This window comes from Triturus cristatus, chromosome 4_1, assembly GCF_964204655.1.
Source record: "Triturus cristatus chromosome 4_1, aTriCri1.1, whole genome shotgun sequence".
Taxonomy (NCBI): Eukaryota; Metazoa; Chordata; class Amphibia; order Caudata; family Salamandridae; genus Triturus; species Triturus cristatus.
In genome coordinates, this window is record NC_140585.1 from 483,805,607 (window position 1) to 483,829,633 (window position 24,027).

Below are 24,027 nucleotides of genomic sequence, written 5' to 3' on the forward strand. Positions count from 1 at the left end.
CAGTTGACGCGAGTCTCTTATCTATGAAACAGTTTGTTGTTGATGCTTAGATAAAGAACTCCTTTCTTACCTGGCATTTGTGAAAAAACTCCTGATTGCGACACATGGCTGTCTTCAATACCCGACAAAAAATATAAATAACATGCTTACTCTAATAATTTGTTTCAAATACAAATATATTTTTTTATATTTCTTTTTATTAAACAGTTCGACCAAATCAATCAAGCAATTACAAGCACGTTACTACTTTCAAAACTGTCACATTATACAGTATACAAATTATATTTCAGTTGTTATCTTGAGCAGATCAAGGTGATCCAGTAGTGTCTGCCTCAGATTGGCAACTTGGCGGGTGACAAATGTCGCCTCTGTAATGGTTGCAGGCCCCCCCATACCTTTATCCACTTCCCGGGGCAACCCCTAGATACAAAGACTGACCTCTCCCTAAACATGCACCAGTCTAGATCTTCCTTCCACTTGCGCACTTGGGGCGGTTGAGCGGCCCCCTACATCTGCGCAATGTTACGTTTTGCAATTGTATACGATAAAGTAGCCCATTGCGTATTGAAAGTATTGAGATCCGTAGGTTCCCAGACATTTAATATGCATCTTCGAGCCTCCGGCTGCAAATCCACCCCCAATACCGAATGCAGTTTGTGATGAATGTCCCTCCAATAGTGTTGTATCTGTTGACAGTTCCATAATATATGAATGAATGTTCCCCGTTCCCCACAACCCCTTCTGCACTCACCACTTTCCGCCCTTCGCATTCGAACCAGACTATTTGTTTCAAATATTGTGTTTTTCTTTACTATAGACAAGCGGTTTGTATTGGTTACTAATGTTATGCTACAAATATGCATTGCTACAAATATGCATTGCTTGAGTTTCAAAGGAATAAACTCTGTTGCTTTGCAAGACCCTGAAATGTACCTTTAATTAATGCTTAAATATGATTGAAAACATCTCAGGATGTGGAACTACAATTATGTTTGTTTTTCAGGACAGCTTCCACCATGGCATCTCAGGAAAAGAAAGAGCGACCGCCAACCTTGGTCAGTGAAGCTGTTTACTATAACCGGACACCTGATTCAGCTGCACCTCCATTGAGCCCTTTGGGTGTCAGGGTAAGTTTTTGCACATTTAAGTGATTCCTTCGCGGCGCTGATATCAAGGTTTAAAACCACCATTATTATAGTCATGAACAGCATATTAAATGTGTAATTTAAATATTTCACGGAGAGACATACAGCAATATCAAGGGAATATCTCATTGAAATGGATTAGGCGTATTTGGAAAGATATGACATTCCGTTCAGGTTCACAGTTAGATGCAGAGAAGGTAAAGGTCACAGTTAGATACAGAGACGGTGAACTGGCATAGTGTGAGAACTCTGTGTTTATAAAAGAAATTACTGGGTTTGTGTTTGTCATTCTGCAGAATAGTGCAGGTACCTATAGCTCACCTCTCCAAATGTAATTGCTTAACTTGTCAACCAGCACTGGATTTCCGGAGATGAATCGGTGTGCAAAATGTGATTGTCACATCGCAAACTGTGTTAGTCCATGTTATAATTTATTCAAAAGAGAATAATAAAGGTAGGGTACACCGAGAGCTGCATCAGCCGATTTCTGCTTTTGGCTGTCAGGTGTTTTATATTGTTTACTATTACTTGGATGGGCTGTACATCAATGTCATTACCTTTTGAATTTGATTACATTTTCCTATTTGTGTTCTCATTGGATTTTGGTGATGGAGGCATCATGTAGTTCTTTAGTTAGCCTCCGGATGCAACATGCAGTTAGAGAACCAATGTGTTCTTTGGTGTATTTACTTAGCTGCCAAAACAACATTTTACCTACTTATTTATGGCTTTTATATCTACGAAGTGCGTGCTGTTTAGTTGTCTTAGCCAGTCATTAAAGCACAGTGTTCTTCACAAATCACCCTTCTGCATTCATTAGTTATAAATGCAACAAAAATACCAGTCCTGTTTCAGAAACTTTCACTAGTTGAAACACAAATTTCATCTTCTCACTTATTTTCATAATACCCTACGTTAACACTGTTAATGTAGTCTATTTATCAAAGATATCCTGCTCCCAGCTTTGATATTGCTGTAGTGGAAGATGTTGCTTCGTTATGGGACTTTTATTCTAGGCTAGCTTGGGGGTGGTGGCAGCACACTTACCTGGAAAAAAAGCCATAACCATTTACATTGCAACTGTTTGTCTTGTAAAACTTTCTAATTTAGCTAAAGAGGTTTGATTTCATATTGAGTTATGGTCTATCATACAGCTCCTAATTTGTTAAACAAAAAAAAATTATTTTTTTTCTTTTTAGAAACCCATTGCCGTATACCACTGCTGCCTTGTACCCCATGTCTCTTTCCACCACCTTGCGCTTCCTGTCCCTTTATTGTTCTCTTGCAAATACTTTTTCATCTATACTGTCTTTTTGTCACTTTTTCTTAATGTCGATCTCCTTTTTTCATTTTTCTTTCTCGTTTTTTCATTCTGGGTCAATAACTATTGTGGGAAAAAAACTGATCTCCTAAATAAGTGCCCCTGCCCATGATCTGCAGCCACCCACATAAAGTATGCAATATATTGATTATGTAATGTATTGTTGGCTAAATGCAGTCCTTCCTGCAAGCCTTCCCTGATTTTCTGCCTTTTTTCCATGTGCACAATTGGCAGCAACCATTAACTGGCTTATATTTTTACAAGCCTACATTAAAATAAATATCCACATTTAGTACAGTGTTTCCCAAAAATTGTGGGTGGAGATAATGTTTTAGGTGGGTCTCAAAAATCCTGGTCTATATGTGGGTAATATTCAAATGATTAGGTAAATTGTGTACACCAGTGAAAAGGTGCCGAACAGTGTACCAAAATCCAGATTTAAAACAAACCCTTTCAAGTATTCCCAAGCAGGACTCCGGATGAACCTTCCAGTATTTTTGTGCTGATGCTTTTTTATCTTCACAAAGCCATTTCTAGAGAGAATGTGCTTACAACCATACCACTTGGGTATGACTTTCACATTTAAATTGAGAAATATGGATGTAGCCTAACAGGCAGAACTGTTGACTTTGTATCTAGGGAACCAGGTTCAAGTCACGGCATTGCCTGCGTGTCCTTCGATGCTGGGCAAATCGCTTCAACTCCAGCTTTAAATAAAATTAATGTGGCCTTTTGTAATGTAATATAGTGCTCATGTAAAGTGATCCAATACATTTAAGACGTGTTCATAATATATAAAACTTATATATATATATATATATATATATATATATACACACACATCAAAATAATACCCTTTCAAGCTTAGAGTGCAGCATAAATTATGCAGAAAGAAGCAGAGAGCTCTGGGTAGTACCCAAGTGTAGGCCGAGAGAAGCTCCTGTATAGAGAGAGAGCACCCTTAACACCAGTGACACACTGAATATGCTTGCCTCAAATGTCTGTTTTCTAGCAAAGTTTTTAAGCATAAGATTAACCCAGTGCTATCCATGCCGAGCTGGAAAGTGACAAAGTATTTTGGCATTTCTACAGCAAAATATTTAAGCATAGGATTAGTACAGTGTCATTCATGCAGGAGCTGTAAATTGATAAGCCTTTTACTTCTCCAGACACAGTATTACAGCTTTGGATAAGTAAAATACCATCCAAGTCAACCTGGAATTAACTAAAGCAACCCCCTCCACAAGCCATCAGAAGCCACTGGGGAGCCCAACCCAAACCCAACATTTTGCGAAATAGGGAGAAGAGCCACGCAACCCGTTGTCCGAGCCATTAATGACCCCTAGGAGCCCACCCCCTGGAAAAGTGGTTTCCTTGCATGCAGTGGCGCAGGTAGTGATAATCTGTGTTTGCTCCCACATGGCAGGAGTATTTTTCTATCTCTCGCAAAGCAGGAGCAAACCCAAGTCCGCTCCCAGTGTGCAGGGCCTTAAAAAATGCTCCAGCCCGCAGGGAGATAACTTGTGATCTGTTTCCCTTCCTGCAGTGATGCGGGCAGGGAAACGGGGGGGGGGGGGGTAGTCCAACTGATAAAAGTGCTAGTGCAGGGTCAAAATAAGTCACTTAAGCAAGCTGGAGAAGAGCGCATGGGCAAACTGCAAAAGAACGAGGTCTCTAGACCAGGATGGTATGTACTGAAAATTTAGCTAAGGAGCATTCTTTTGGCCTCTAGGGAGGCACTGCTCGTATCAGGGAAACTCTGGCCCAGAGGTGCCAGCTTGTGATATGTAAAGTGCTGAGCGATGGTGTCTATAAATTTCCCCAGCTTCGCCGAAGTTGCTGGGGTAACGTTAGAGAAACATAAGTCTGAGGCTATTGTGTATGTGCAAGTCCTCTTGAGCCAAAAAGAGGAGAACTAACAAGCAGCGTCTGTCGCAGGCGAGCATTGGGGTAGCAGCACAACAGGTTAATTACGATAGTTACACAGCCTGCATGATCTTACCTTGCCTTGCCCAAGAGGGGTTGAAGTCCATGATTGGTAAGGCGAGGAGCTGCCTGTATAAGATTTTCCAATGGGTGTGAGCTGCTAAAGCTTGGTGTGTAAGTAAGGCTGCGCTTTGCTGGCCGTGTAAGAACTGTCAAATGCCTCTGTATTTGAGGATCGACCTAGGCTGTTCCTGTCCTGTTCTAGTGAGATATTCTTGACCTGCAAGTTCACCGTCTTTTTCTAAATTGTGTAGAAGATATCAGAAAGGCGAAGGTTAGTAGCTTCTAATTTTAGGTTCTTCAATTTTAGCATTTAAATCAAAGAAAACCTATCCATACAATATTATTTGGAGCCCTACATATTTATTTTACGAGTTCAGTAAATTCGCCACGAAGGCACAGTGGATCTGTCACAATGCCAGGAATACAGCCAAACTGCAACTTCTGAGTGAATACAGTAAGTCCCCACCCATGCAGACTGCAAACCACACCCTAAAACGGGCGTTTGGCTTTCACATCTCTTTAAAGAGTATTGAAAACCAGAGTTCCACTGTTTTTAAAATGCCTTGCTGCAGTACTACATACTTTGCAAAAGATTGTCTTCTTCAGAAGAGAGAAGAGAAGCTGAACACCATGAAGATGAGGAAAAAGACTTTGCAACTCCCAAGAAGTAGGCAGATGTCTGAAGAATTTTTTCATTCCATCTGGAGAAAAAAAATGTTGGTGGCTAAAATTGTGGTATGCAACATCTGCCACAAAAAAGTATCACGTGGGACAGGGAAAAAGTATTCTCATGGTACTTCACTGATGTGGAAACTTCTAAGGATAATACACACACGCACATACAACAGAATTATGAGAGAGAAGGGAGTCGGAGGACCATCATTGGCAGCTGGACCATCTGTGCAACAAAAAGCACATGATCACTACCCCTGGATTTTCCCAAAAACTTTCGGAGATGGTGACACATTGTGGAAAATGTCATATGCCTGTGGGACACAGTATCTCTTCTGTTACTGTCTTCTGTTTACAGAGAACTAAAAGTTAAACAGAACAAAATAGTACCTCAATCACATCAATAGCAGCAGACGGGTACTGATTAAGTTGAACCAATCGGTGCATGGTCCCTGCTCCACAGAGAGGAATGGAAATGAAGTTAGGCCTGCCTTGACCAATTATGATTCTACGTCACTTTCTACATGTCTACATTCTATAAATGTTTTTACTTTGATCTGGACTGAGAGTTAGCTAAAACTGAGGTGGCTTAAAATAGTGGAAGAAAATTAGGTGGCCTGGCTGAAAGGGTCTGGACACTGTATCTGGCAATAGAGAGCGCAGAGACTCAGGTGTATCAATTGGAGGGCCAATCAAATGGAATCAATGTGAAATTTTGAAGAGTTTATAGATTTACCAATCCAATTTCGAAGCTTTATTTTGATCATTACAGACCATAAAAGCAGAAGATAAAAAAAGCATATAATACATTAAAAAAAAAATTAAGCATCACAGGATATAACCGATAAGTTCATTTTACAACCTTAATGACAAGTTAAAAAGTTATTAAAATTTAAAAAGGATTTAAACAATGAGTTCATATTTAATAAGTTCAAAGCTGTGGAAGACGGAAAAGGTACGTTTAGACTGCACTAGTGAAATTTAAGAACTTGCGACGCCTAAGCCACATGGAGTTAAGGAAGTGGGACACTGCAAAAACAATCGGGGGGGGGGGGGTGCGCTCCAGTTTGCAGGACTCTAAGAGCCTCCTGTGTCTGTCTGAACCCCAAGATCCTGCATATTGGTAGGAGCCAGTACCTTCTAGCTGCAATATAACCTGGGCAAAAAAAGAAAACATGTGTAAGGGACTCTTCCTGATTCTCACAGGCCGGACAGGCAGATGGGGAGGCTTTGGTCCATTTGTTTGTAAATGCATGAACTGGCAGACAGCCCCATCTAAACTGGACATAAAGTTTCCTTGCCACAAGTGGATAGACGTCATTCAGAAAAGTCTCAAATAAATATTGGTCTTTAAAGTAAAAAAAATCTGAAGTTAAACAACCATTTTTAGCATTCCTATAAAGTTCACACAATCTAAAAAGTAAGCTTTAACTAGCTCGAGGCGTGAAATAGACCGAGACTCTTCCTCCGGGTGGGTCCATAAGTTTGGCCGGCCCAGTCCAAAGCACAGGTCTTGATATGTGCCAGCCAAGATATTTTTCCCACCCCTGGAAGCCCCAGGATCGCTTTGAGTTCCGACTGGTAAACTAGTAGTTCGGGTGTCGCCCATAAGGTCAAGTGACGCAACTCAATTTCCTCATTTATGGGTCTAAGGCCAAGGTCCATGCGTAAGGGGATGAGAGGAGTACTTGGCGGTAGGCCCAAGAGTTGTCTCATAAACTTATTCTCAGTTCTGAGCAGTGCACCTACAGGGCGATGTCCCCAGAGTTCAGCCCCATACATGATTGCGCTCCTAATTTGAACTTTGTAATTCTCTGTTAACGGGCCCAGTTGTCTTGATGTTATGTTTGTATATAATTTTGCTAGGCCCCCAGTCATCTGAGCTAGCCTCAGGCCTGCCTTTTCTTGGTGCGGGCCCCGCCCAAAGGTTTCCGTTAACGTGACACCCAGGTAGTCAAAGACTGCCACCCTCTCCAGCTGGGTGCCATTTAGGGTGGGGTTGGGACGAGAAGTTCTGCTAGGATACCATATACTTGGTTTTTGCTGTCTTAATCTCTAGCCCCCTGTCTTTGCAAAATATAAAAAAGGTGTCAAGAGTCCTTTGGAGGCCCATAAGTGATTTAGAAAGTAACAAGGTATCGTCAGCAAACATCATTTCTGGTACCTTGTTACGGGCAAGCTTTGGGGCATCAATTTTGGCGATTTGGTTCAGTTGTTCCACCAAAGCGTTTATCTAAAGACAAAACAGTGTGGGGGCCAAAACACAACCCTTCCTTTCACCCCTATTCACTGGGAAGCGTGAAGTCAATTCCCCGTGCTTCCCATATCTAACCTGTACGAAATTTCCAGTATGTAATCGCTTGATCAGGGTGAGCAAATAAGGTGGAATGCCCAGTTCCTCCAAAACTACCCAAAGTTTATGGCGAGGTACCAAATCGAACACTGATCTGAGGTCAACAAAGATCAGATAGAGGCTCCCACCCTCTATCGTCACCGACTTCCAGTATAGTAATTGCTGCCTTAAGATTTGGTCAATGGTGGAAATGTTTTTTCGGAAGCCTGCCTGGTATGCACTTGTGTTTCATGCTCTTCCATCCAGATCTGGGGACGATCTAGAATGATCCTGGCAAACAACTTTTGCGTTACATCAATCAGGCTTATTGGCCTATAATTTATGGGCATAAGAGGAGATCCCTTTTTATATACTGGAAAAATGTCGGCCCCTAGCCTGGTGTCCGGGATTTCCATACCGCTTAATATGGCATTATATATTACACATAAATATGTGCCCCAGACATTGGGTTCTTCCCGATATAAGTCCCCGGGGATCTTATCTAGTCCAGGGGCCTTTCCAAGAGGCAGGTTCCCAATAGCACTCAACACTTCAGTCAGAGAGAACCAAGTCTCATCTTCAGGGGGGATCTCAACGCCAATTAGCTGGGAGCCCTCTGTGGGGTCCTTAACATCCTGGATGGAGTACAATGATTGGAAATGAAGTTTCCATTCTTCTGCAGATATATTCGGCTCAATAGGCGAACTCCCGGAGGAGCTCGCAGTCCTAACCAGGGACCAAAACTCCCTCATATCTCTATTAGTAAGTGCCTGTCTAATCGCGTCCCATCTTTCGGACTCCCACTCATCTTTAGCGGACTTTATACTATTCCTATCTAGAGCCCTCCTAGTTTTTATCAAGAATCTATCTTTGGTTTTTATGGCGTCAATAAGGGCACTCTTTGCCATTCGGCAAACGTTGTTATACCAGGTGGATTTCGAAGACCCTTTGCCCTTAGTATGCATCAGAGGATTAAAGATATTAGTTAGACTGACGGTGAGATCCGAGTGTTCAGCCATAATTCGGGTGGTGGTGTCAGGAGCGCTAAAAGTTTGGGCTGCCGTTTCCATCATCAGCAAAGGGGTGATAATTAAGGAATAGAGTGCAGCTACCTTATCTGGTGACTTTCTCAGATTATCCCATCTCATTCTCCTTCTATTATTGTCTAGAGACAGACTGGAATCAGAAAAGCTAATAATCGTATTGTTGCGTTGAATGCCTTTATAGGAGGTTTTGAACTTTGTGCAGTGTGTTCCGGAGCTGGGTGTACTGAGCATACCCCCGTTATATGAAGATAATGAAAGATCTTCTGGGATCTCAGGAGAATGAATACAATGAAATACTGAGCAAGCTATCTAGACTTCCATTAAGAGGTCCTCTGGAACTCTGGAGGTGATGCGACTAGGATGTGATCTTTGATCTGGTGCTGCAGGCTGTCACACATTGGGAGAAAGCTCAGAATGTTGGCAACAGCTTGTTGACCTTCCTGGATCTTTCTCATGGCACTCTAACAAGCAAGAAAGAAGGAACTGCAGTGCAGTGCATTAGTAATATGTAAGCACCAGGGATGTTGAAGCTTCCCTAGGAATACCAGTTAATCTTACAGTGCAGCTCTAATGTCAGAGATGCGTCTTTCACCAGGTTGATGCAGCTGAGGCATTCAGTATCAATCAATCAAAAGACCTTTATTCGAATTTCATAAAATCCATAAAAGTGCACACATAAAAAAAAAAAAAAGTTCATTATCACAATATTTCAGAATACAATTTCAAAGTTATTAAAAAGCAACACAGCTATCATTCAGGGATTTTCCATCATTTTACGTACACGTGTTATAAGTCTCTGGAAAGTGCTAGTGCGAAAAATTAGTTCATCCGTGTCCAGGGAGAGTAACATTAAACGAGACTCCCCCAATGAAAGGGGTCTTTGTTTCCTAAAATAAGGTGTTAAAAACCAGTTAATATATTTTAAATAAAATTTGCAGAAGAATAGGAAGTGCAAGTCATTCTGTGTACTAATACCATCACACGGGCATGGGTTATATACTGTTGAGTGATGGTAACCCAGCGGAAAAACCAATAAAAATTTCACAGAACCTGCCCTTAATCGGAATAACAAGGACCTTTCCCAATTAGACATGGGGAGAGTAAGGTAAAGTGGAAATGGTTGCTTACACAAATCATTCTCCATATATCTAACAATGGTAGGTTTTGGAATTTCCCTTTCCATTCTCTCTGTATCAAAAAGTGCATATAGTGCTTGTTTAACCTCTGCCTTGTCTTTAGGTTCAATTCTGGCTGGGTCGGAGAAAAGATCACCTCTGTTCACGGCACACAATGTTTTTTGGACTCCAGCGAGCCAGGGAATTAATAGGCCGTGATCATATTTGAGGCAGTCTTTAATTATATCTTGTGTTAATGTAGCTGAATTGTTCCTCCGAATCCTCAACCAGAATAGGACTGGTCTAGATCTAATGAAATCACAGACATAGGGGAGGTTTAGCTCTTTATGGCAAATAAATTCAGAGGATGAGATTGGGGCGCCCAGTAATTTCCTGCAGAAACGACTCTCTTCACGCAGGATACCGGGGCTTTTTCCTGAGCCCCAAACCTCAGCCCCATAAGTAGCTACTGGAATGCACTGTAGTCTAAAAAAATTTTAAATGGCTCTAGTAGCGCCTAATTTCTTTGGGCGTGAAAGGCTCAATATTGAATTGGTGGCTTTCGAGAACTTGCCCATGGCATGGGCAAAATGCCCGCTCCATGAGCCGTTCGCAGCGAAAACCAACCCTAAATATGGAAAAGAATTTACAGAGTCTAATTTATCTGACCCTATATGTATGGTATTGAGCTTCCGTTTCCCTGGCCCACAAGACATGATAAAAGATTTTTTTTAATTTACACGCAGATCTAAGCCCTCCATGTGGTGGACAAAAGTTTCCACAAGCAGACGGAGGGCATTTGGAGTGCGGGCCATAAGGTCCGCATCGACTGCGTATAGTAAGGCTGGCAAAGGATGCCCCTGAATGATTGGCACATCTTTAGTCACTTGTTTTAGGGCTTTTGCTATACCAGTAATATAGATAATAAACAACAGGGGTGCTAGAACGCACCCCTGCCTAACCCCCCTACCAATCTTTATTGCTCCAGATACCTCGCCGCCCATCCCAATCCTAACTTGTGCTTTAAGATCGGTATGGAGGTAAGCCAGGAAATGTACGAGGGCCTCATCCAGACCATAGTTAAGGAGCATAGTCCACAATTTGGTTCTGTTAACTAAATCAAAAGCAGATGAGAGATCCATAAAAGCAAGGTAAATGGGGGACGATCGAGAAACGTTATACTTGTCAATTATTAGTTTTAAATTCAAACATTGCTCGACCGTGCCCACCCCGCTCCTGAATCCCATCTGACACGGGTCCAGTAAGTCTGAATCTTCAGTCCACTCTACTACCCTATTATAAATAACTCGCCCAAGTATTTTTAAGGTATTTTCCAAGAGCGAGATTGGGCGGTAGTTAGCTGGGTCTGATCTGTCGCCCTTTTTGTAAATTGGGACTATGATACTGGAGGTCCACGTCTTAGGAATAGGCGCTTTTGACAGGCTATTGAAAACGTTGAGGAGAATTGGTGCCCATAGATCCAAACTATGCTTTATGACATCTATGGGGAGTCCATCTGGGCCTGGGGCCTTGTTGCCAAGACTCTCTCTAATAGCTGTTTCTACCTCATAAAGATCGATCTGCAAGTTGCGCAGCTGTCCCAAATCTGGGATGGTTACATCCTCGATCGGGGCAGCATATATTTTGGAAAAATGGGCCTCCCAGGTGCTGCTGATTATATTACTGCTAATTGGGGATAAATGTTTGCCCAAATCGCGCATTTTCCCAACGGCAGACCAAAATGGGCCACTGCTCTTCTGATTCGCACTTACAACCTACAATTCCCATTGTTCCATCAATAGTGCAGCCTTCCTCTCTGCTATTTTTAATTTATAATGTTTCCTGGCTGACTGAACCTCTACTGGATTCCTTGGCTTGCTAATCAGTGCCCTACGTAGTTCCCTGTTTGCTATAGAACAAGCAGAGTCAAACCACCTTGGGTCTTTCCCTTTTGTAGGTAGTTGAACTGACAAAGAGGTTTTTATTACCGAGCACAGTTTACCAAAGTCCGTGATTATTCTATGGCAATCCCCGTCAAATAATGAACAGGAATTGATTAATTCAGAGGGATCATTTTTCACACTATCGAGTATGGCTCCACAGTCAATTCCCCTCCATTTTAAACGGAGACCATCACCAGATGGTGTAATATCTCTAGCACAGTTTAAATTAACAAATACCGGACTGGGGCCTAAATGTAAAATAATTGCAAGGGGATTATGATCTCCAAATAGTGTCTCTACTACTTTAGAATCTATTACACGGTCTGTTAGATAGGGGGATGTAAAGATAAAATCAATAGTTGAGCAGAAGTCCCTGCCTCTGAACGTAGGGGCGCAAGCCATCCAAGGGGTTTGGCTTGCTTCCATGACATTGCTAAGAATATGTTCACTTAGCATGTTAACTAATTTAATGCCTCTTCGTTCAGCTGGATCCAGATGATTTTTATCCTCAAGCCAGTGCTTTTTCATAATTTTGGCGTTAAAATCTCCCCCGATTAGAATCCCTGACTCCTCTTCTAGACCTATATTTGTTTCAAGGTGTCGTAGAGTGTTGGAAAGTGCTGTGTAGTTCCTATTCGGTACAGAATAAAAATCATTGTTATAAAAATTGATTAAATAAATCTTAGTCTTTCGCTTATATTCAAGAACCTGAATGTTTGGGTTCCCTTCTGACAGATCCTTAATAGTACCACCTGCCAATATCCTGATTCCAATAAAAAGGCCTCCCACTGCACGACCAAAAGCGGGCTTGGGTGCAATTACACTGAAGCAATGGTAGCCCTCTAAGTGCAAGTTCCCCACAGCCCATGTCTCTTGAAACATAGCAATATCTTTACCATCCAGTAGCTGGACCCATTGAGGGTCAGACAGTCTTGGTTTTAAGCCGGCAACGTTCCAGCCAAGGATTGATAAATCAGAGCCGCTAGTGGAACCTAAAGGCTTATCCCCTGCGCTCTGTTTAGGTTAGGTTGGATTGGTAAACCTATTGTGTACATAGTTTAAACAGTAGTGACGGGTGACTCAATATTAGATTAACAAGAGTTCCTGGTGGTTGGTGGATCTTCCCGAAATGAGGATTTACGGTCATTTTATGGATGACAGGACGTGTATTCATTAGGGAGAGGCAGGACTTCATAAATACGATGGTGTTTCTATTGCTTTTGTTTCTCTGTCATATGGGCCCCCTCTGGGCTGCTGTTGATTTTAGCAGTGTTTTCACTTTGGATGAATGTTTACTGTAAGTAGAACAGCGTTAGTGAAAACGTTGTTTAGAGCCTTATTTTTATTTCAATAGAATATACTTTTGCAATCATTGACGCCTAAATAATAAAAAAAAACACTACAGTGGCTGTTGTCTAGGGCGTAAATTTCTAATAACCATTAAATTACTTATAGCGACATGGTAAACCGAATAATCACTTTATGCTTTAATAGGTGTTCTTATTCCCAGCTCAATGATGCAATGATGTACTCATTTTTAGGTCGAAGCCTACCAGACAGCACAGCTGTCTGGTTTGCTAACAACTTCTTCTGGCCATTCTGAAAGCTTCCACGGAAATGCATTTCGCCCATTGCTTACTATTGGCTTTGTGGTTTGTAATTCACAGTTGCTTGCGTACTATTTACTGGCTTTTTTTTATTTTAGGCTGTCCAGTTTGACTTTATTCCTCACATGAGCAATCCTTGTTTTCTGTATCCTTCTGAGTACTCGCTGTCTGTAAACAGGCCTTTGGATTTTTGTTCTTATACTATTTCATTTGCTATGCATTAAAAGCCGGAGGTCAAACGTCAGGCTTTGTATTCCGTGGGAACTTTGGGCCCCATTTGCGAAGCATTTTTGCGGTTGAAAACGTCCGATCGGTCCGTTTCTGACTGCAAAAATGCTTTTACAAAAGTACAAAACACAAATTGGGATTCATGAACCCGTTAATGAATCACAATTTGTTTTGAGATTCGGTATTTGGAAGGGGCGTGTTTATGGTGTCCCTTCCAAATACCGGTTCACAGTGGTATGTACAAATTTTTTGCGCCCGAAATGCGGTCGGTCACAAAACATTTACATTTTGCCACCAACCTCAAGTTTGTGTAAATCATTCCCATTCCCCTTTGAGAATGTTTGAAAAAGTATTTTTTAAGAGCAGGAAGTGGTCCCACGGACCACTGCCTACTCCTAAAAAATGGAAAGAAAACGTTTTTTTTTTGTTTGAAACGCAGTCAGTTTTGCTTAGAGGAAAACGAGCAGCATTAAAAAAGAAAGAAGTTGCTTTATTTAAAAGCAATAACAGACATGGTGTTCTGCTGACCACGGCAGGCTATCATCCCTGTAATTTGTGCGATTCCCAGTGGGACGCAAACTGAGACCTGCCTCATTAATATTTATGCTGTAGGTCTATTTGCAACCCACTAGGAATCACAAAATATGTAATACACACTTTAGTACATTAGTGTTTGCAATTACCAAATAGTGAATCGCAAAAATTCGCTATTTGGTAATCTGAAGCTCTAATGATAGTACATGTGGCCCTTGGTGTTTACAATTCTTTCGCTGACTCCAAAGTAAGAGAATTTATGTGACAATCCGTCCTGCGGAGTTCCCATACTATGACAGGCTGTGGGATGTTATTTTTTCTAGCACACAACCAAAATGAACTGTGCTGATAAATCACAAAGAGAAAAGCAGAAATGAAGCAAGTGTGAAATGTAGTGGGATGTGGTGGAAACAAATATTTTAATACAATCAAAACAGAACAGTTCACTAGGTGATGACATTTCCACACATTGTTTGTGCGCAGTAAAACTATCTCTGTGCAAATGTAATGGTCATTTCAATTAGAAATGTGTTGTCGGTAATGACAGTTCTCCATCACATCATGCAAACTCCACACTACTACCCCACCCTAATCTACCCCCCTACAACACTTTATACAACTTCATTCTACAACACTCTACTCAACCCTATACCCACCCACTCTGTGCCAAGCCACTCCAGGGCATGCCAGTCCACCCTATGATACTTGACTGTAAGACACTGTACGACACGTCTTGCCCTTCCACTCTACACCCCTCCACAACTTTACCTCACTCCTCTCCAACCTACCTTAACCCAATCTACTCCACTCCAATCTGCCCCAATCCACTCCAATCTGCCCCAATCCACTCCAGTCTGCCCCAATCCACTCCAGTCTGCCCCAATCCACTCCAATCTACCCCAATCCACTCCAATCCACTCCAATCTACCCCAATCCACTTCACCCAATCTACCCCAATCCACTTCACCCAATCTATCCCACTCCACTCCAACCTACTCCCCTCAATCAACCCCATTCCACTCTAATTTACCAGCACACCACTCTAACACACTCTAAACAACCCCATCCCAATCTACCCCACTCCAGTCCTATCTTCCCTCCTCCACTCCAGTGTACCCCACTCCACCCAAATCTACCTCACTCCATTCAATCGACTCCACGCAATCCACCCTACTCCAATTTACCCCACCCCCATTCAGTCTACCCCACCTCAACCTATCCCACCCCAATCTGCTCCACTATAATCTACCCCACTCCAGTCTTCCGGACTGTAGCCTAGTATACCACACCACAATCTACACCATTCTATACCAATCTACCCCACTCCATGCCACCCCAATATACCCCACTCCATGCTACTCCAATCTACCCCATTCCACCCTACCCAACCTACCCCTCTCCTATCTACCCCACACCATGAATGTTTAGCTATGCTGAACAGCAGTCACACTGGTGTACAGCATGGTTAAAACACATTGCCAAGCCCAATAGCTCTCGCGTAGGCAAGACCTATTGACTTAGTCAATGCTCGTTGGCTGTCCAAATGATGAAAGTGTGAAAGGACCATGACTCGATTCAAGACTTAGACCTTTGGTTTACACATCGAGCTGTGTTGTGGGTCATATGTATGACTTAATGGCCAAAGCAATTTTCAGACAATGTGTGCAACACTTTTTCACGTGCAAAGGAACTTTCAAAACCATTAATTTGTGATCATATCGAACTGTATACACTTCCAAGATGACGACTTGCACAATATCATCAAAATAAGGCAAAATAGAGTTAGTATTGTACTTGTACACTCCCCTATTTGTGCTTCTCTTTATAATATTGTGCACGTCGGTATTTTGGATTCTCTTGTGTTGCAGGGCGATATTATTGTGGTTGATATTTTGACATACAATCCTCGGGTAATATTTTCTGTTTTATTCAAGAAAATGTAAGCTAATGCAGTTGGCCTTTTCCTTGTTTAGTCTTTATTAAAGGTAGTTTATGATGGTGTGTGACCTGTCTGGGAAGAAGGCTTTAAAAAGAAGTTATGTTATAGTGCGATGCCCTGCTCGTTAATTTATTTGAATCTTCTGAAGCCTTCCCTTCCGTTGTGTGGGAGGAAGCAGAATGGATTTATAATGCTTCAGTGCCTTAAGTTGTGTGGGCATCGAACACATGTTAAGCATTGAAACTAAACTTCATTTTGATAATAAAATCACACTCAATGTGTGCAAAAATGTAAAAGAGTAATTGGATGGCATGTGTTTTGATTCATAGTTAAACAAACTAGCCACTTGAACTCCTCTGATAGCTTGTATGTTAAGCAAGGGCTTCAAAGACGCAGATGAAATGAACTTGACATATGATCCATCCAAGTTATTCAACGTTATTGCCTGTGACCTATATACATCGTAATACACTACCACTTAAAAAATTGTGTATGCACATACGAAATTGTTTATAATTAGTTTCCAATTTATAGTGGCCTGTGCGTTTTGTGGCCCCAGGATGATAATGCCATTTTTTCATGTTGGTGTTTGTTTTTCTAGAAGTTGTCTTGTCTCTTTTCTTTGCGTCTTAAAACCCATTCATGCAGTGACTGGCGGACCTTTAGGGTCTGGCCCACTGTTTGAGATGAACTGTCCTTTTCCCAGCTCACTTCCTTCTCCACTTGCCTCATTCTTCCTAACTTTCGCCTGTCTTGTGACGCCCCTGCTTTTGTGCATATGCAGAATAAGTAGCCTTTCTGTAGTCTCAAGCAGCCCTGAGAGTGTGCACGATTGGCCCAGTTAAAAATGCACTTTTAAGGATAAGTTATTAAACAAAACTTCATTTTTCTACACAGGACAGTGCCTTAGAAGGTGACCCGGTGAGTAAAACCCATTGTACAACCTTTAACATGTGTTTCACAGCTTATACATTAATTGTGCCCCCCTTCAGAGGTGAGGTGGTGGAATAATATGGTTAATGGGATTCCTAGTTCTTGCTTCCAAATGGTTTAACAACTACTAATGTTTCAGTGAAAGCCAATCGAATATTTTCATCACGTAACCCAAGTATTTCAATGTCTGGCTACATGGCTATGCACTGGAAGACAGCTGAAACAGGGACTGTATGCTCATTGGAAACCAGTTTGGTACAAAATCACATTTTTGTTTAACAACAAAAACAAAATGTTCTGCAATTCCACCGAGCAGACACATTAACGTGTACCTTTTACCAGAGGTTTCTGTAAAATGACTGAAATTAAACAGTAACTAATATTTGATTGACACTTATAATTCTTACTGAGAAAATGCTTACAAATGTTTGTTGTGACTCTTTTATCAGGATGCGATATTTAATCCTCTTATTACATTTAAAGTTTTACCTGCATGTATGTTTCTGTTCCCTCTCGCAGCTTAGAACGACAGTATTGGAGTCAAATACTCTATTCTTTTTCCCCTCAAAATTAATCGAAAATATGAGATGCCCAGTTTCCTCATTCTTCACGCCCAGCCTCTCCCCTGGAGAGCCCAACTCGAGGGACCTGCCATGTCTGATCTCATCGGGCAGCTGCTGGACCACTATTCAAACTTTTTTTGTGGATAATCTTCTTGTCAATAAAGGACTACGCCTCCTTTTAAAATGGCGGACTTTTCTGGGCACAGTTTATCCACTTTCAATTCCCTGGAGATTTCCTCATTTACCCCACCCTAGAAGGGACCTACACAATTTTTTGTGGACACAAGCAGAAACCTATTTGGGGAACGTTCTTGCTGAATGGCTTGTGATGTCTGAACCTTACTTGCTCTCACGCAGGTCCGAAAAGGACTTTGTGGTCGTTGCTTGGCGTAACTATTGCATAATTACTATGCATCTTCTGTCTGGAAGAACCGTTACTTTGTTTGGGAGTTCTGATGATTCCTGCAACAATCGTAATGGCCTTTTTATTTACGAGAATTATGATTCTAATGTGTTCATAGTTTAGACAGCATGAGTGCGGCGTTGTATAGTAAAATCTGATAAAGTATAAAATTATTACCACATGGTGGCTCCCATGGCTCACATCTTGGGGAAAGAAAATTTTCAGCAATCTCTTGCAAAGTTTGAGAAGTTAATATTTACTGACAAGCTGGCAGTAGTGGTACAGCTTTAAGTGAGCAAGCAGCAATATGTACTTTCCATCAAATGTACTTTCGAACATCTCAAACTTTTTTTGTGGAAACCCAGCACACATCGACTTTCTCTTCAGAAAGAGAGCCCCAACAATCTTAACATGGGATGGTATATGTTTGTCATTTTACATTTGTATGTCAGCGCTTCAGTTAAATAAAAAAGAAGCTGAGGTACAGTATTCATTTGGAGAGGTTCCTAGATAATTCCTGCAATGCACTTAGTTTTATCTGGTACGGCCAGAGAGATCTGGACAGATTTCCCTTATTCACCTCCTTCGTCTAGTACTCTAGAAGGAATTCTTCGGTTGCGCAAAGGGCATGATCTGATCACAGTAATGTACAAAGCCCTAAAATTAGACAGAACCATGTTTGCATTGAAGGCTAGACATAGGACATCAGATTACATACAGATAAAGATTGGAGAGTAGCCTGCGAGATGATGGTGTAGACTATAATTGCTCGATTTTACTTGATTCCCTTCCATTTTTAGATCTCAAATACCTGACACTGATCATTCTAATTAGAATCTACCCAGCTAGCCTAGTAGGATGTCTGAGATTTGTGGTGGACAGGGCTTAATTTATACACTTTTGTACCAGTCCGGGGTGACAGATTTCTTGCCAGAGGTCACCAAATGACTACATAGAAAGACAGGGATCCAAATATCTGCCTGAAGACCGGGGAGCTTATCTCTCCGAATGCCCTGGAGAAGCCTAGATGCGGGTGAAACGCGTTGGCTGTGTGTACAGTTCTTCATGGAATATGAAATAAAATATATAATTATCTAACTTCAACCTCTCGTTTCATCTGCTTTGGTTGGCAGCTTTTCTGTCATCTTACGATTTATTTTTCATGTTGCCTCTCCGATTTCTGATGTATTTCGGGATCCAAATAGTCCTTTCTCTACTACACTACTTATTAGGATTTTTTGTCCGACCAAAGCACAACAGAATGCTGTATAAGTTCGTACAGTTGGTTTTTCTATTGGCAGAAAGATGCATTGCTATTAGTTTGATGGTAAAATGTAAACCAACATAAATGTATGGGTAAGGGACTCAATGGAGTGTATGCTAGCGGAGGAAAATTCACGCACAAAAATCCAGTTGGGATAAAAAAAAAAGTGGTGGAACACCTGATATGGGCAGATGTGATGCTAACATTCTCTGAATCTATGCCACAAAATACACAATAGGGAACTTACTAAGACTGAGGAAGTATATAAAGTTACACATATTCTGTGCTACAATTTGTACGCTGCTGAGATTACTCAGTCATTGGAAGGACCTTTTTTTTTTTTCATAGGTGCTCGTATCAGCCAACAAAAGTGCAACCAACATCAAGAGGTCGGAAAACATGCCACTTCCATGACTGGAAGCTCTGTTTCTTACTCCGGTATCTCCATGAATGCTTTGGTTTCACTGCATCCAGTTCCTTGAGGAATCAGCTGAAATCATAATACCATATGTTGGACAGGCCACATGAAGGGCTTGCTCCCTCCCCGCATGACAAGGCCCAAGCCCCGGACTCCCAGGTGTTACCCACAAGAGCAACCCGCACCCCGTCTCCCGACGGAACTCCTGCCCCCGGACATCCATGTATCATGGGGCCGAACCACTACCGGCTCCCCCGGCCGGATCAGCCGCCATCTTGGACACTGCGCCACGAGGCCGCGTGGCCTCAGCTCGACCCTAACCCTGGGCCTGGCCCGGCCCCGACATCCCGGCACCACCATCCACCCAGGAGGTGAACGGACCACTTGGCAGGTCAATGGGAGAAAGAAGTGTCGATGGCTCTCCCCCGCCAGGTGCCGATCGCCCTCCAGCTCCCCCGGGCGCTGGCTCCACCCCCTGCTGGGTGTCTGGACTCCCTCATCCCGGACCCCCCGACCTCCAAGTGCGAGGGTCCGGACATCAAAGGGCGCCAGACCTATAACTAGGGCAGCTCCAGAGCAGGAAGGCAGTTGTATCCTGGAGTCGAGAGACACCGAGAAGAACTCAGCCTTGACGGACTACTGGCGCTGCCGTAGCCCTGCCTTGTGAATTATCGTCCTGCCTGCTGGCGCTGCCGCGGCCTTCTGCATCATCCATCCTCGTCGGGACCTGCTGGCGCTGCCGCGGACCGTTGTAACGACCACCTTCATCGGGACCTGCTGGCGCTGCCGCGGACCGTGTAACGACCACCTTCATCGGGACCTGCTGGCGCTGCCGCGGACCGTGTAACGACCACCTTCACCGGGACCTGCTGGCGCTGCCGCGGCCCGTCCAAGCTAGAACACCGAGCTCGAGGATTGTGAGCTATCCACCATACCATCTCAGCTACCAGATTGGTAACCAGACTGTCCAGCTACCCCCTTTTCCCAAACCAAGAGACTAGAATCGAGGGGACCCCTGAGTCCAGACCTCCTTGTACCATTTCATCGTACCTTAAGAAATCGCCTATAAAGAACGTTAAATCCTATCCTTGTGTGGTGTGTATCTGTGGGGGGGAAGTTACTCATCTGTACGATCACTGGAGACGGCTCTCCCCGGAGACCTCTCCCCTTGTCCTCGGCCGACCCTCCTGGTCCGTCTAACATTGGTGGCCAGCGGCGCGATCCGAATCAACGCGTAATCGTACAGAGAGTAGCTCACCCCACGACAAAACCACGATGTCAACCAAAGAGAGCGGATCCACCGAGAAATTCCAGATGGATAAATTGGAAGAGTATAGCCATCGTGAACTGAAACAATTCTGCATGGAACTAGGCATTGCTACCACCGGCCTGAGTACCAAAGACGATTTTAAGCACGCCATTGAGTCGTGGGCAGAAACCGGGGTCGCCGGATCCCCAGACCAAAACGGTGCAGCATCGGAGAGGAACGCCACGGCTCCCGAGGAGCGAGGAACGGGCCTCTCGCAGGAAGAGATCCAAGAAAGAGAAAAAAACAGATTACATGAGTTGGAAATGGCACGACTCAAAATGGACGGTGAACTAAAATTAGCCGAGCAAAAACTGAACCTAGAACATCTGCGGCTCCGAGAAGAACGGGAAGAAAAACAGAGGCAGAGAGAGCTCGAAGAAAAAAGACTAACATTCGAACACGAGCGCAAACTGGCAGAAATAGAACTACGGAAGCAGAACAAAGAACCGGAGGTGCCCGAGCGACCGCGCACCCCGGGAGCGACAGAAAAGAAAGTCCACATCCCCAAGGATGTTGTCCGAGAATATGTCCGAGAGGACGACATACAACAGTGGTTCAAGGCCTACGAGATCGCCATGACCTCCCACCGGATCGATCGAAGTGACTGGGGAGCCGGCCTATGGGGGAGGTTCGTCAACGAAGGCCGCGATGCCCTACTGCAGCTCCCAGACCATCAGATGTCATCCTATGACCACATGAAGGCTGCCCTCCTCACCCGATATGGGCTCACACCCGAAATGTACTGCCAGAGGTTTCGGGACTGCACCCGGATCCCGGGTACAACGTGGGTGGAATATGTCAACTATTTCAGCCGAGCCTTCGAGGGTTGGATCAAGGGAAGCCACGTAACGACCTACGAGCAACTTTTTAATCTCATGGTGTGGGAGCACCTGTCTAACAACTGCTTCGTCGAGCTCAGGCAGCACCTCCTCGACAGTAAATTGACTGACCCACGGCAACTCGCCGCCGAAGCTGACCGGTGGGAAAGCACCCGAGTGGGCCGGAGAGGGCCACACGAGCAAAACCGGAACAACCAAGGTCAGCACCGTCCCCGAGGAGGAGGAGGCCAGGGGCGAGGGAGAGACACCGTCCCGGCCGCTCCCGCTGTCAGCACCCCGCCCCCGGCCAGCCGGGGGAACCCCCCGATGCGCCCGGGGTTCCGAGCCAACGTCACGTGTCACCGATGCCAGCGAGTCGGCCACTACGCCAATGACCCGAACTGTCCACAGAACCAAACTCCAAAACCCCGCCAGGTAGCTGCCGCCGGCCCTAGGGGGAGAACAAATCTCCGAAGAACAAGAAGAATACGAGCAGGCACAACAAGAGTGGGAACCGGCCGCCATGGTTCTAGCGTGCCTAGGGGGAAAAGACATGGTCCCGCGGGCCCCCCTACCCGCCAACACCAGAAAATATAGCCAGTGGGTAAACATTAATGGGCGCCGGGCCGAAGCCCTACGTGACACAGGGGCCAGTGTGACGGCCGTCCGCTGTCACCTGGTAAAACCAGAGCAGATCCTGCCGAACATTCTCTGCTCCGTCCGCTCAGCCGACAATTCCGAGAGTCTATGTCGGATGGCCTGCGTCCCCTTCGAATGGGGAGGGGTCTCCGGCATGTTGAAGGTGACGGTCCGGGATGATGCCCCCGTGGACTGTCTCCTGGGGAATGATCTTGAGAGTTCCCCGTGGGCCGCCGTCTAAAGAAGAGAGCACCTGGGGATGCTGGGCCTCCCGGACTGGGCGTGCGTAACCACCCGGTCCATGGCCGCCCGTGCCATCCCCCGACCAGAAGAACCAGAATGGCCTGCACCTCCTCCCCCGATCGCTCCAGTAGAGGACACCGACTATACCGACCCCCCAGAGCAAACCCCCGAAGGGGTCGCCCAGCCCCAGGACCTTCCCGGCCTGGCTCAGTGGCGTCAAGAAGGGGGGCCCACCCAGGAACAGTTCCGCCAGGAGCAGAAGACCTGTCCCTCCCTCGAGGGACTCCGCCAGCAAGCCATCGCCCAGAGCGCAGGGGACTCCACCGGAGCCCATTGGGTCTATTGGGATAACGACCTGTTATACAGTGAACAGAGAATCGCGGAGTTAGGGGCCAGTCGAGTGCTGGTGGTGCCCCTCCGTTTCAGAGACTTCCTGCTAAATTTGGCCCACGATGTCCCCCTGGCTGGACACCTGGGCCAGGACAAAACCTACAGTCGCCTGGTGACCCACTTTTTCTGGCCGAGGATGCGAAACGACGTCCTCAACCACTGCCGGTCCTGCCCCACGTGCCAGGCCAGCGGGAAGAGCGGCCGCAAGCTCAAAGCACCTCTGCAACCCTTCCCAGTTGTCACCACCCCGTTCGAGAGGGTGGGAATAGACATTGTGGGGCCCCTAGACCCCCGCACAGCACAAGGACATCGGTTCATCCTGGTACTGGTGGACCACGCCACCCGCTACCCCGAGGCTGTGCCCCTGCGAACTGTAACAGCTCCGGTGGTCGGCCGGGCCTTAATGGGGATCTTCTCCCGGGTGGGCTTCCCCCGAGAAGTCGTCAGCGACCGAGGCACAAACTTTATCTCGAAATATATGAAGTCCCTCTGGCAACAGTGCGGGGTCACCTACCGATTCACGACCCCCTATCATCCTCAAGGGAACGGACTAGTTGAGCGATTCAACCGCACACTCAAGGGAATGATTGGGGGATTGGAAGAGCCCCTCCGTCGCCAGTGGGATGTACTACTTCCGTGCCTCCTCTTCGCCTATCGAGAAGTTCCCCAGAAGTCCCTCGGTTTTAGCCCTTTCGAACTCTTGTACGGGCACCCTGCGCTAGGGCCCCTCAGCCTAGTCAAAGAAGGTTGGGAGATGGCCCCCCTAAAGACCCCTCCAGACGTCTTCAAGTACCTCCTGGCACTACGCAATCAGACCCGGCGATTCAGGGAAATGGCAAAAGCGAATCTTGAGGCCAGTCAGGAGGACATGAAAAAATGGTACGATCAAAATGCCTCCTCCGTCGAATTCGAACCTGGTCAACAAGTGTGGGTGATGTCCCCCACCGAACCATGTGCCTTGCAGGACAAGTGGACGGGGCCCTTCAAAGTGGTCGAACGCAAGAGCCCCGTCACCTATCTCATCGATATGGAGTCTCCCCGGAACCCCCTCCGGGTCCTCCACACCAACAGACTCAAACCCCACTTTGTGCGCTCGGAACTCAGCCTCCTGATGGCTACAGACAGTGGGGCGGAAGAAGACTCCGAGCCTCTCCCTGATCTCCTGAAGACTCAGGA

General features: G+C 44.8%; 1 protein-coding gene across 16 annotated transcripts in view; it reads left to right on the plus strand.

Annotated features, from left to right (window-relative positions):
• PLEKHA5 (pleckstrin homology domain containing A5) overlaps window positions 1–24,027 on the plus strand; it is a 1,155,627-nt gene that overhangs the window by 554,027 nt on the left and 577,573 nt on the right. For 13 of the 16 annotated variants that reach the window (XM_085652691.1, XM_085652692.1, XM_085652698.1 and 10 more), the window contains 2 exons: window positions 1,004–1,127; window positions 16,769–16,792. In XM_085652691.1, coding sequence (XP_085508817.1) covers window positions 1,004–1,127; window positions 16,769–16,792 — 148 coding nt within the window. The remainder of the gene's footprint in view (window positions 1–1,003; window positions 1,128–16,768; window positions 16,793–24,027) is intronic. The other 3 variants (XM_085652693.1, XM_085652696.1, XM_085652702.1) reach the window with 1 other exon arrangement.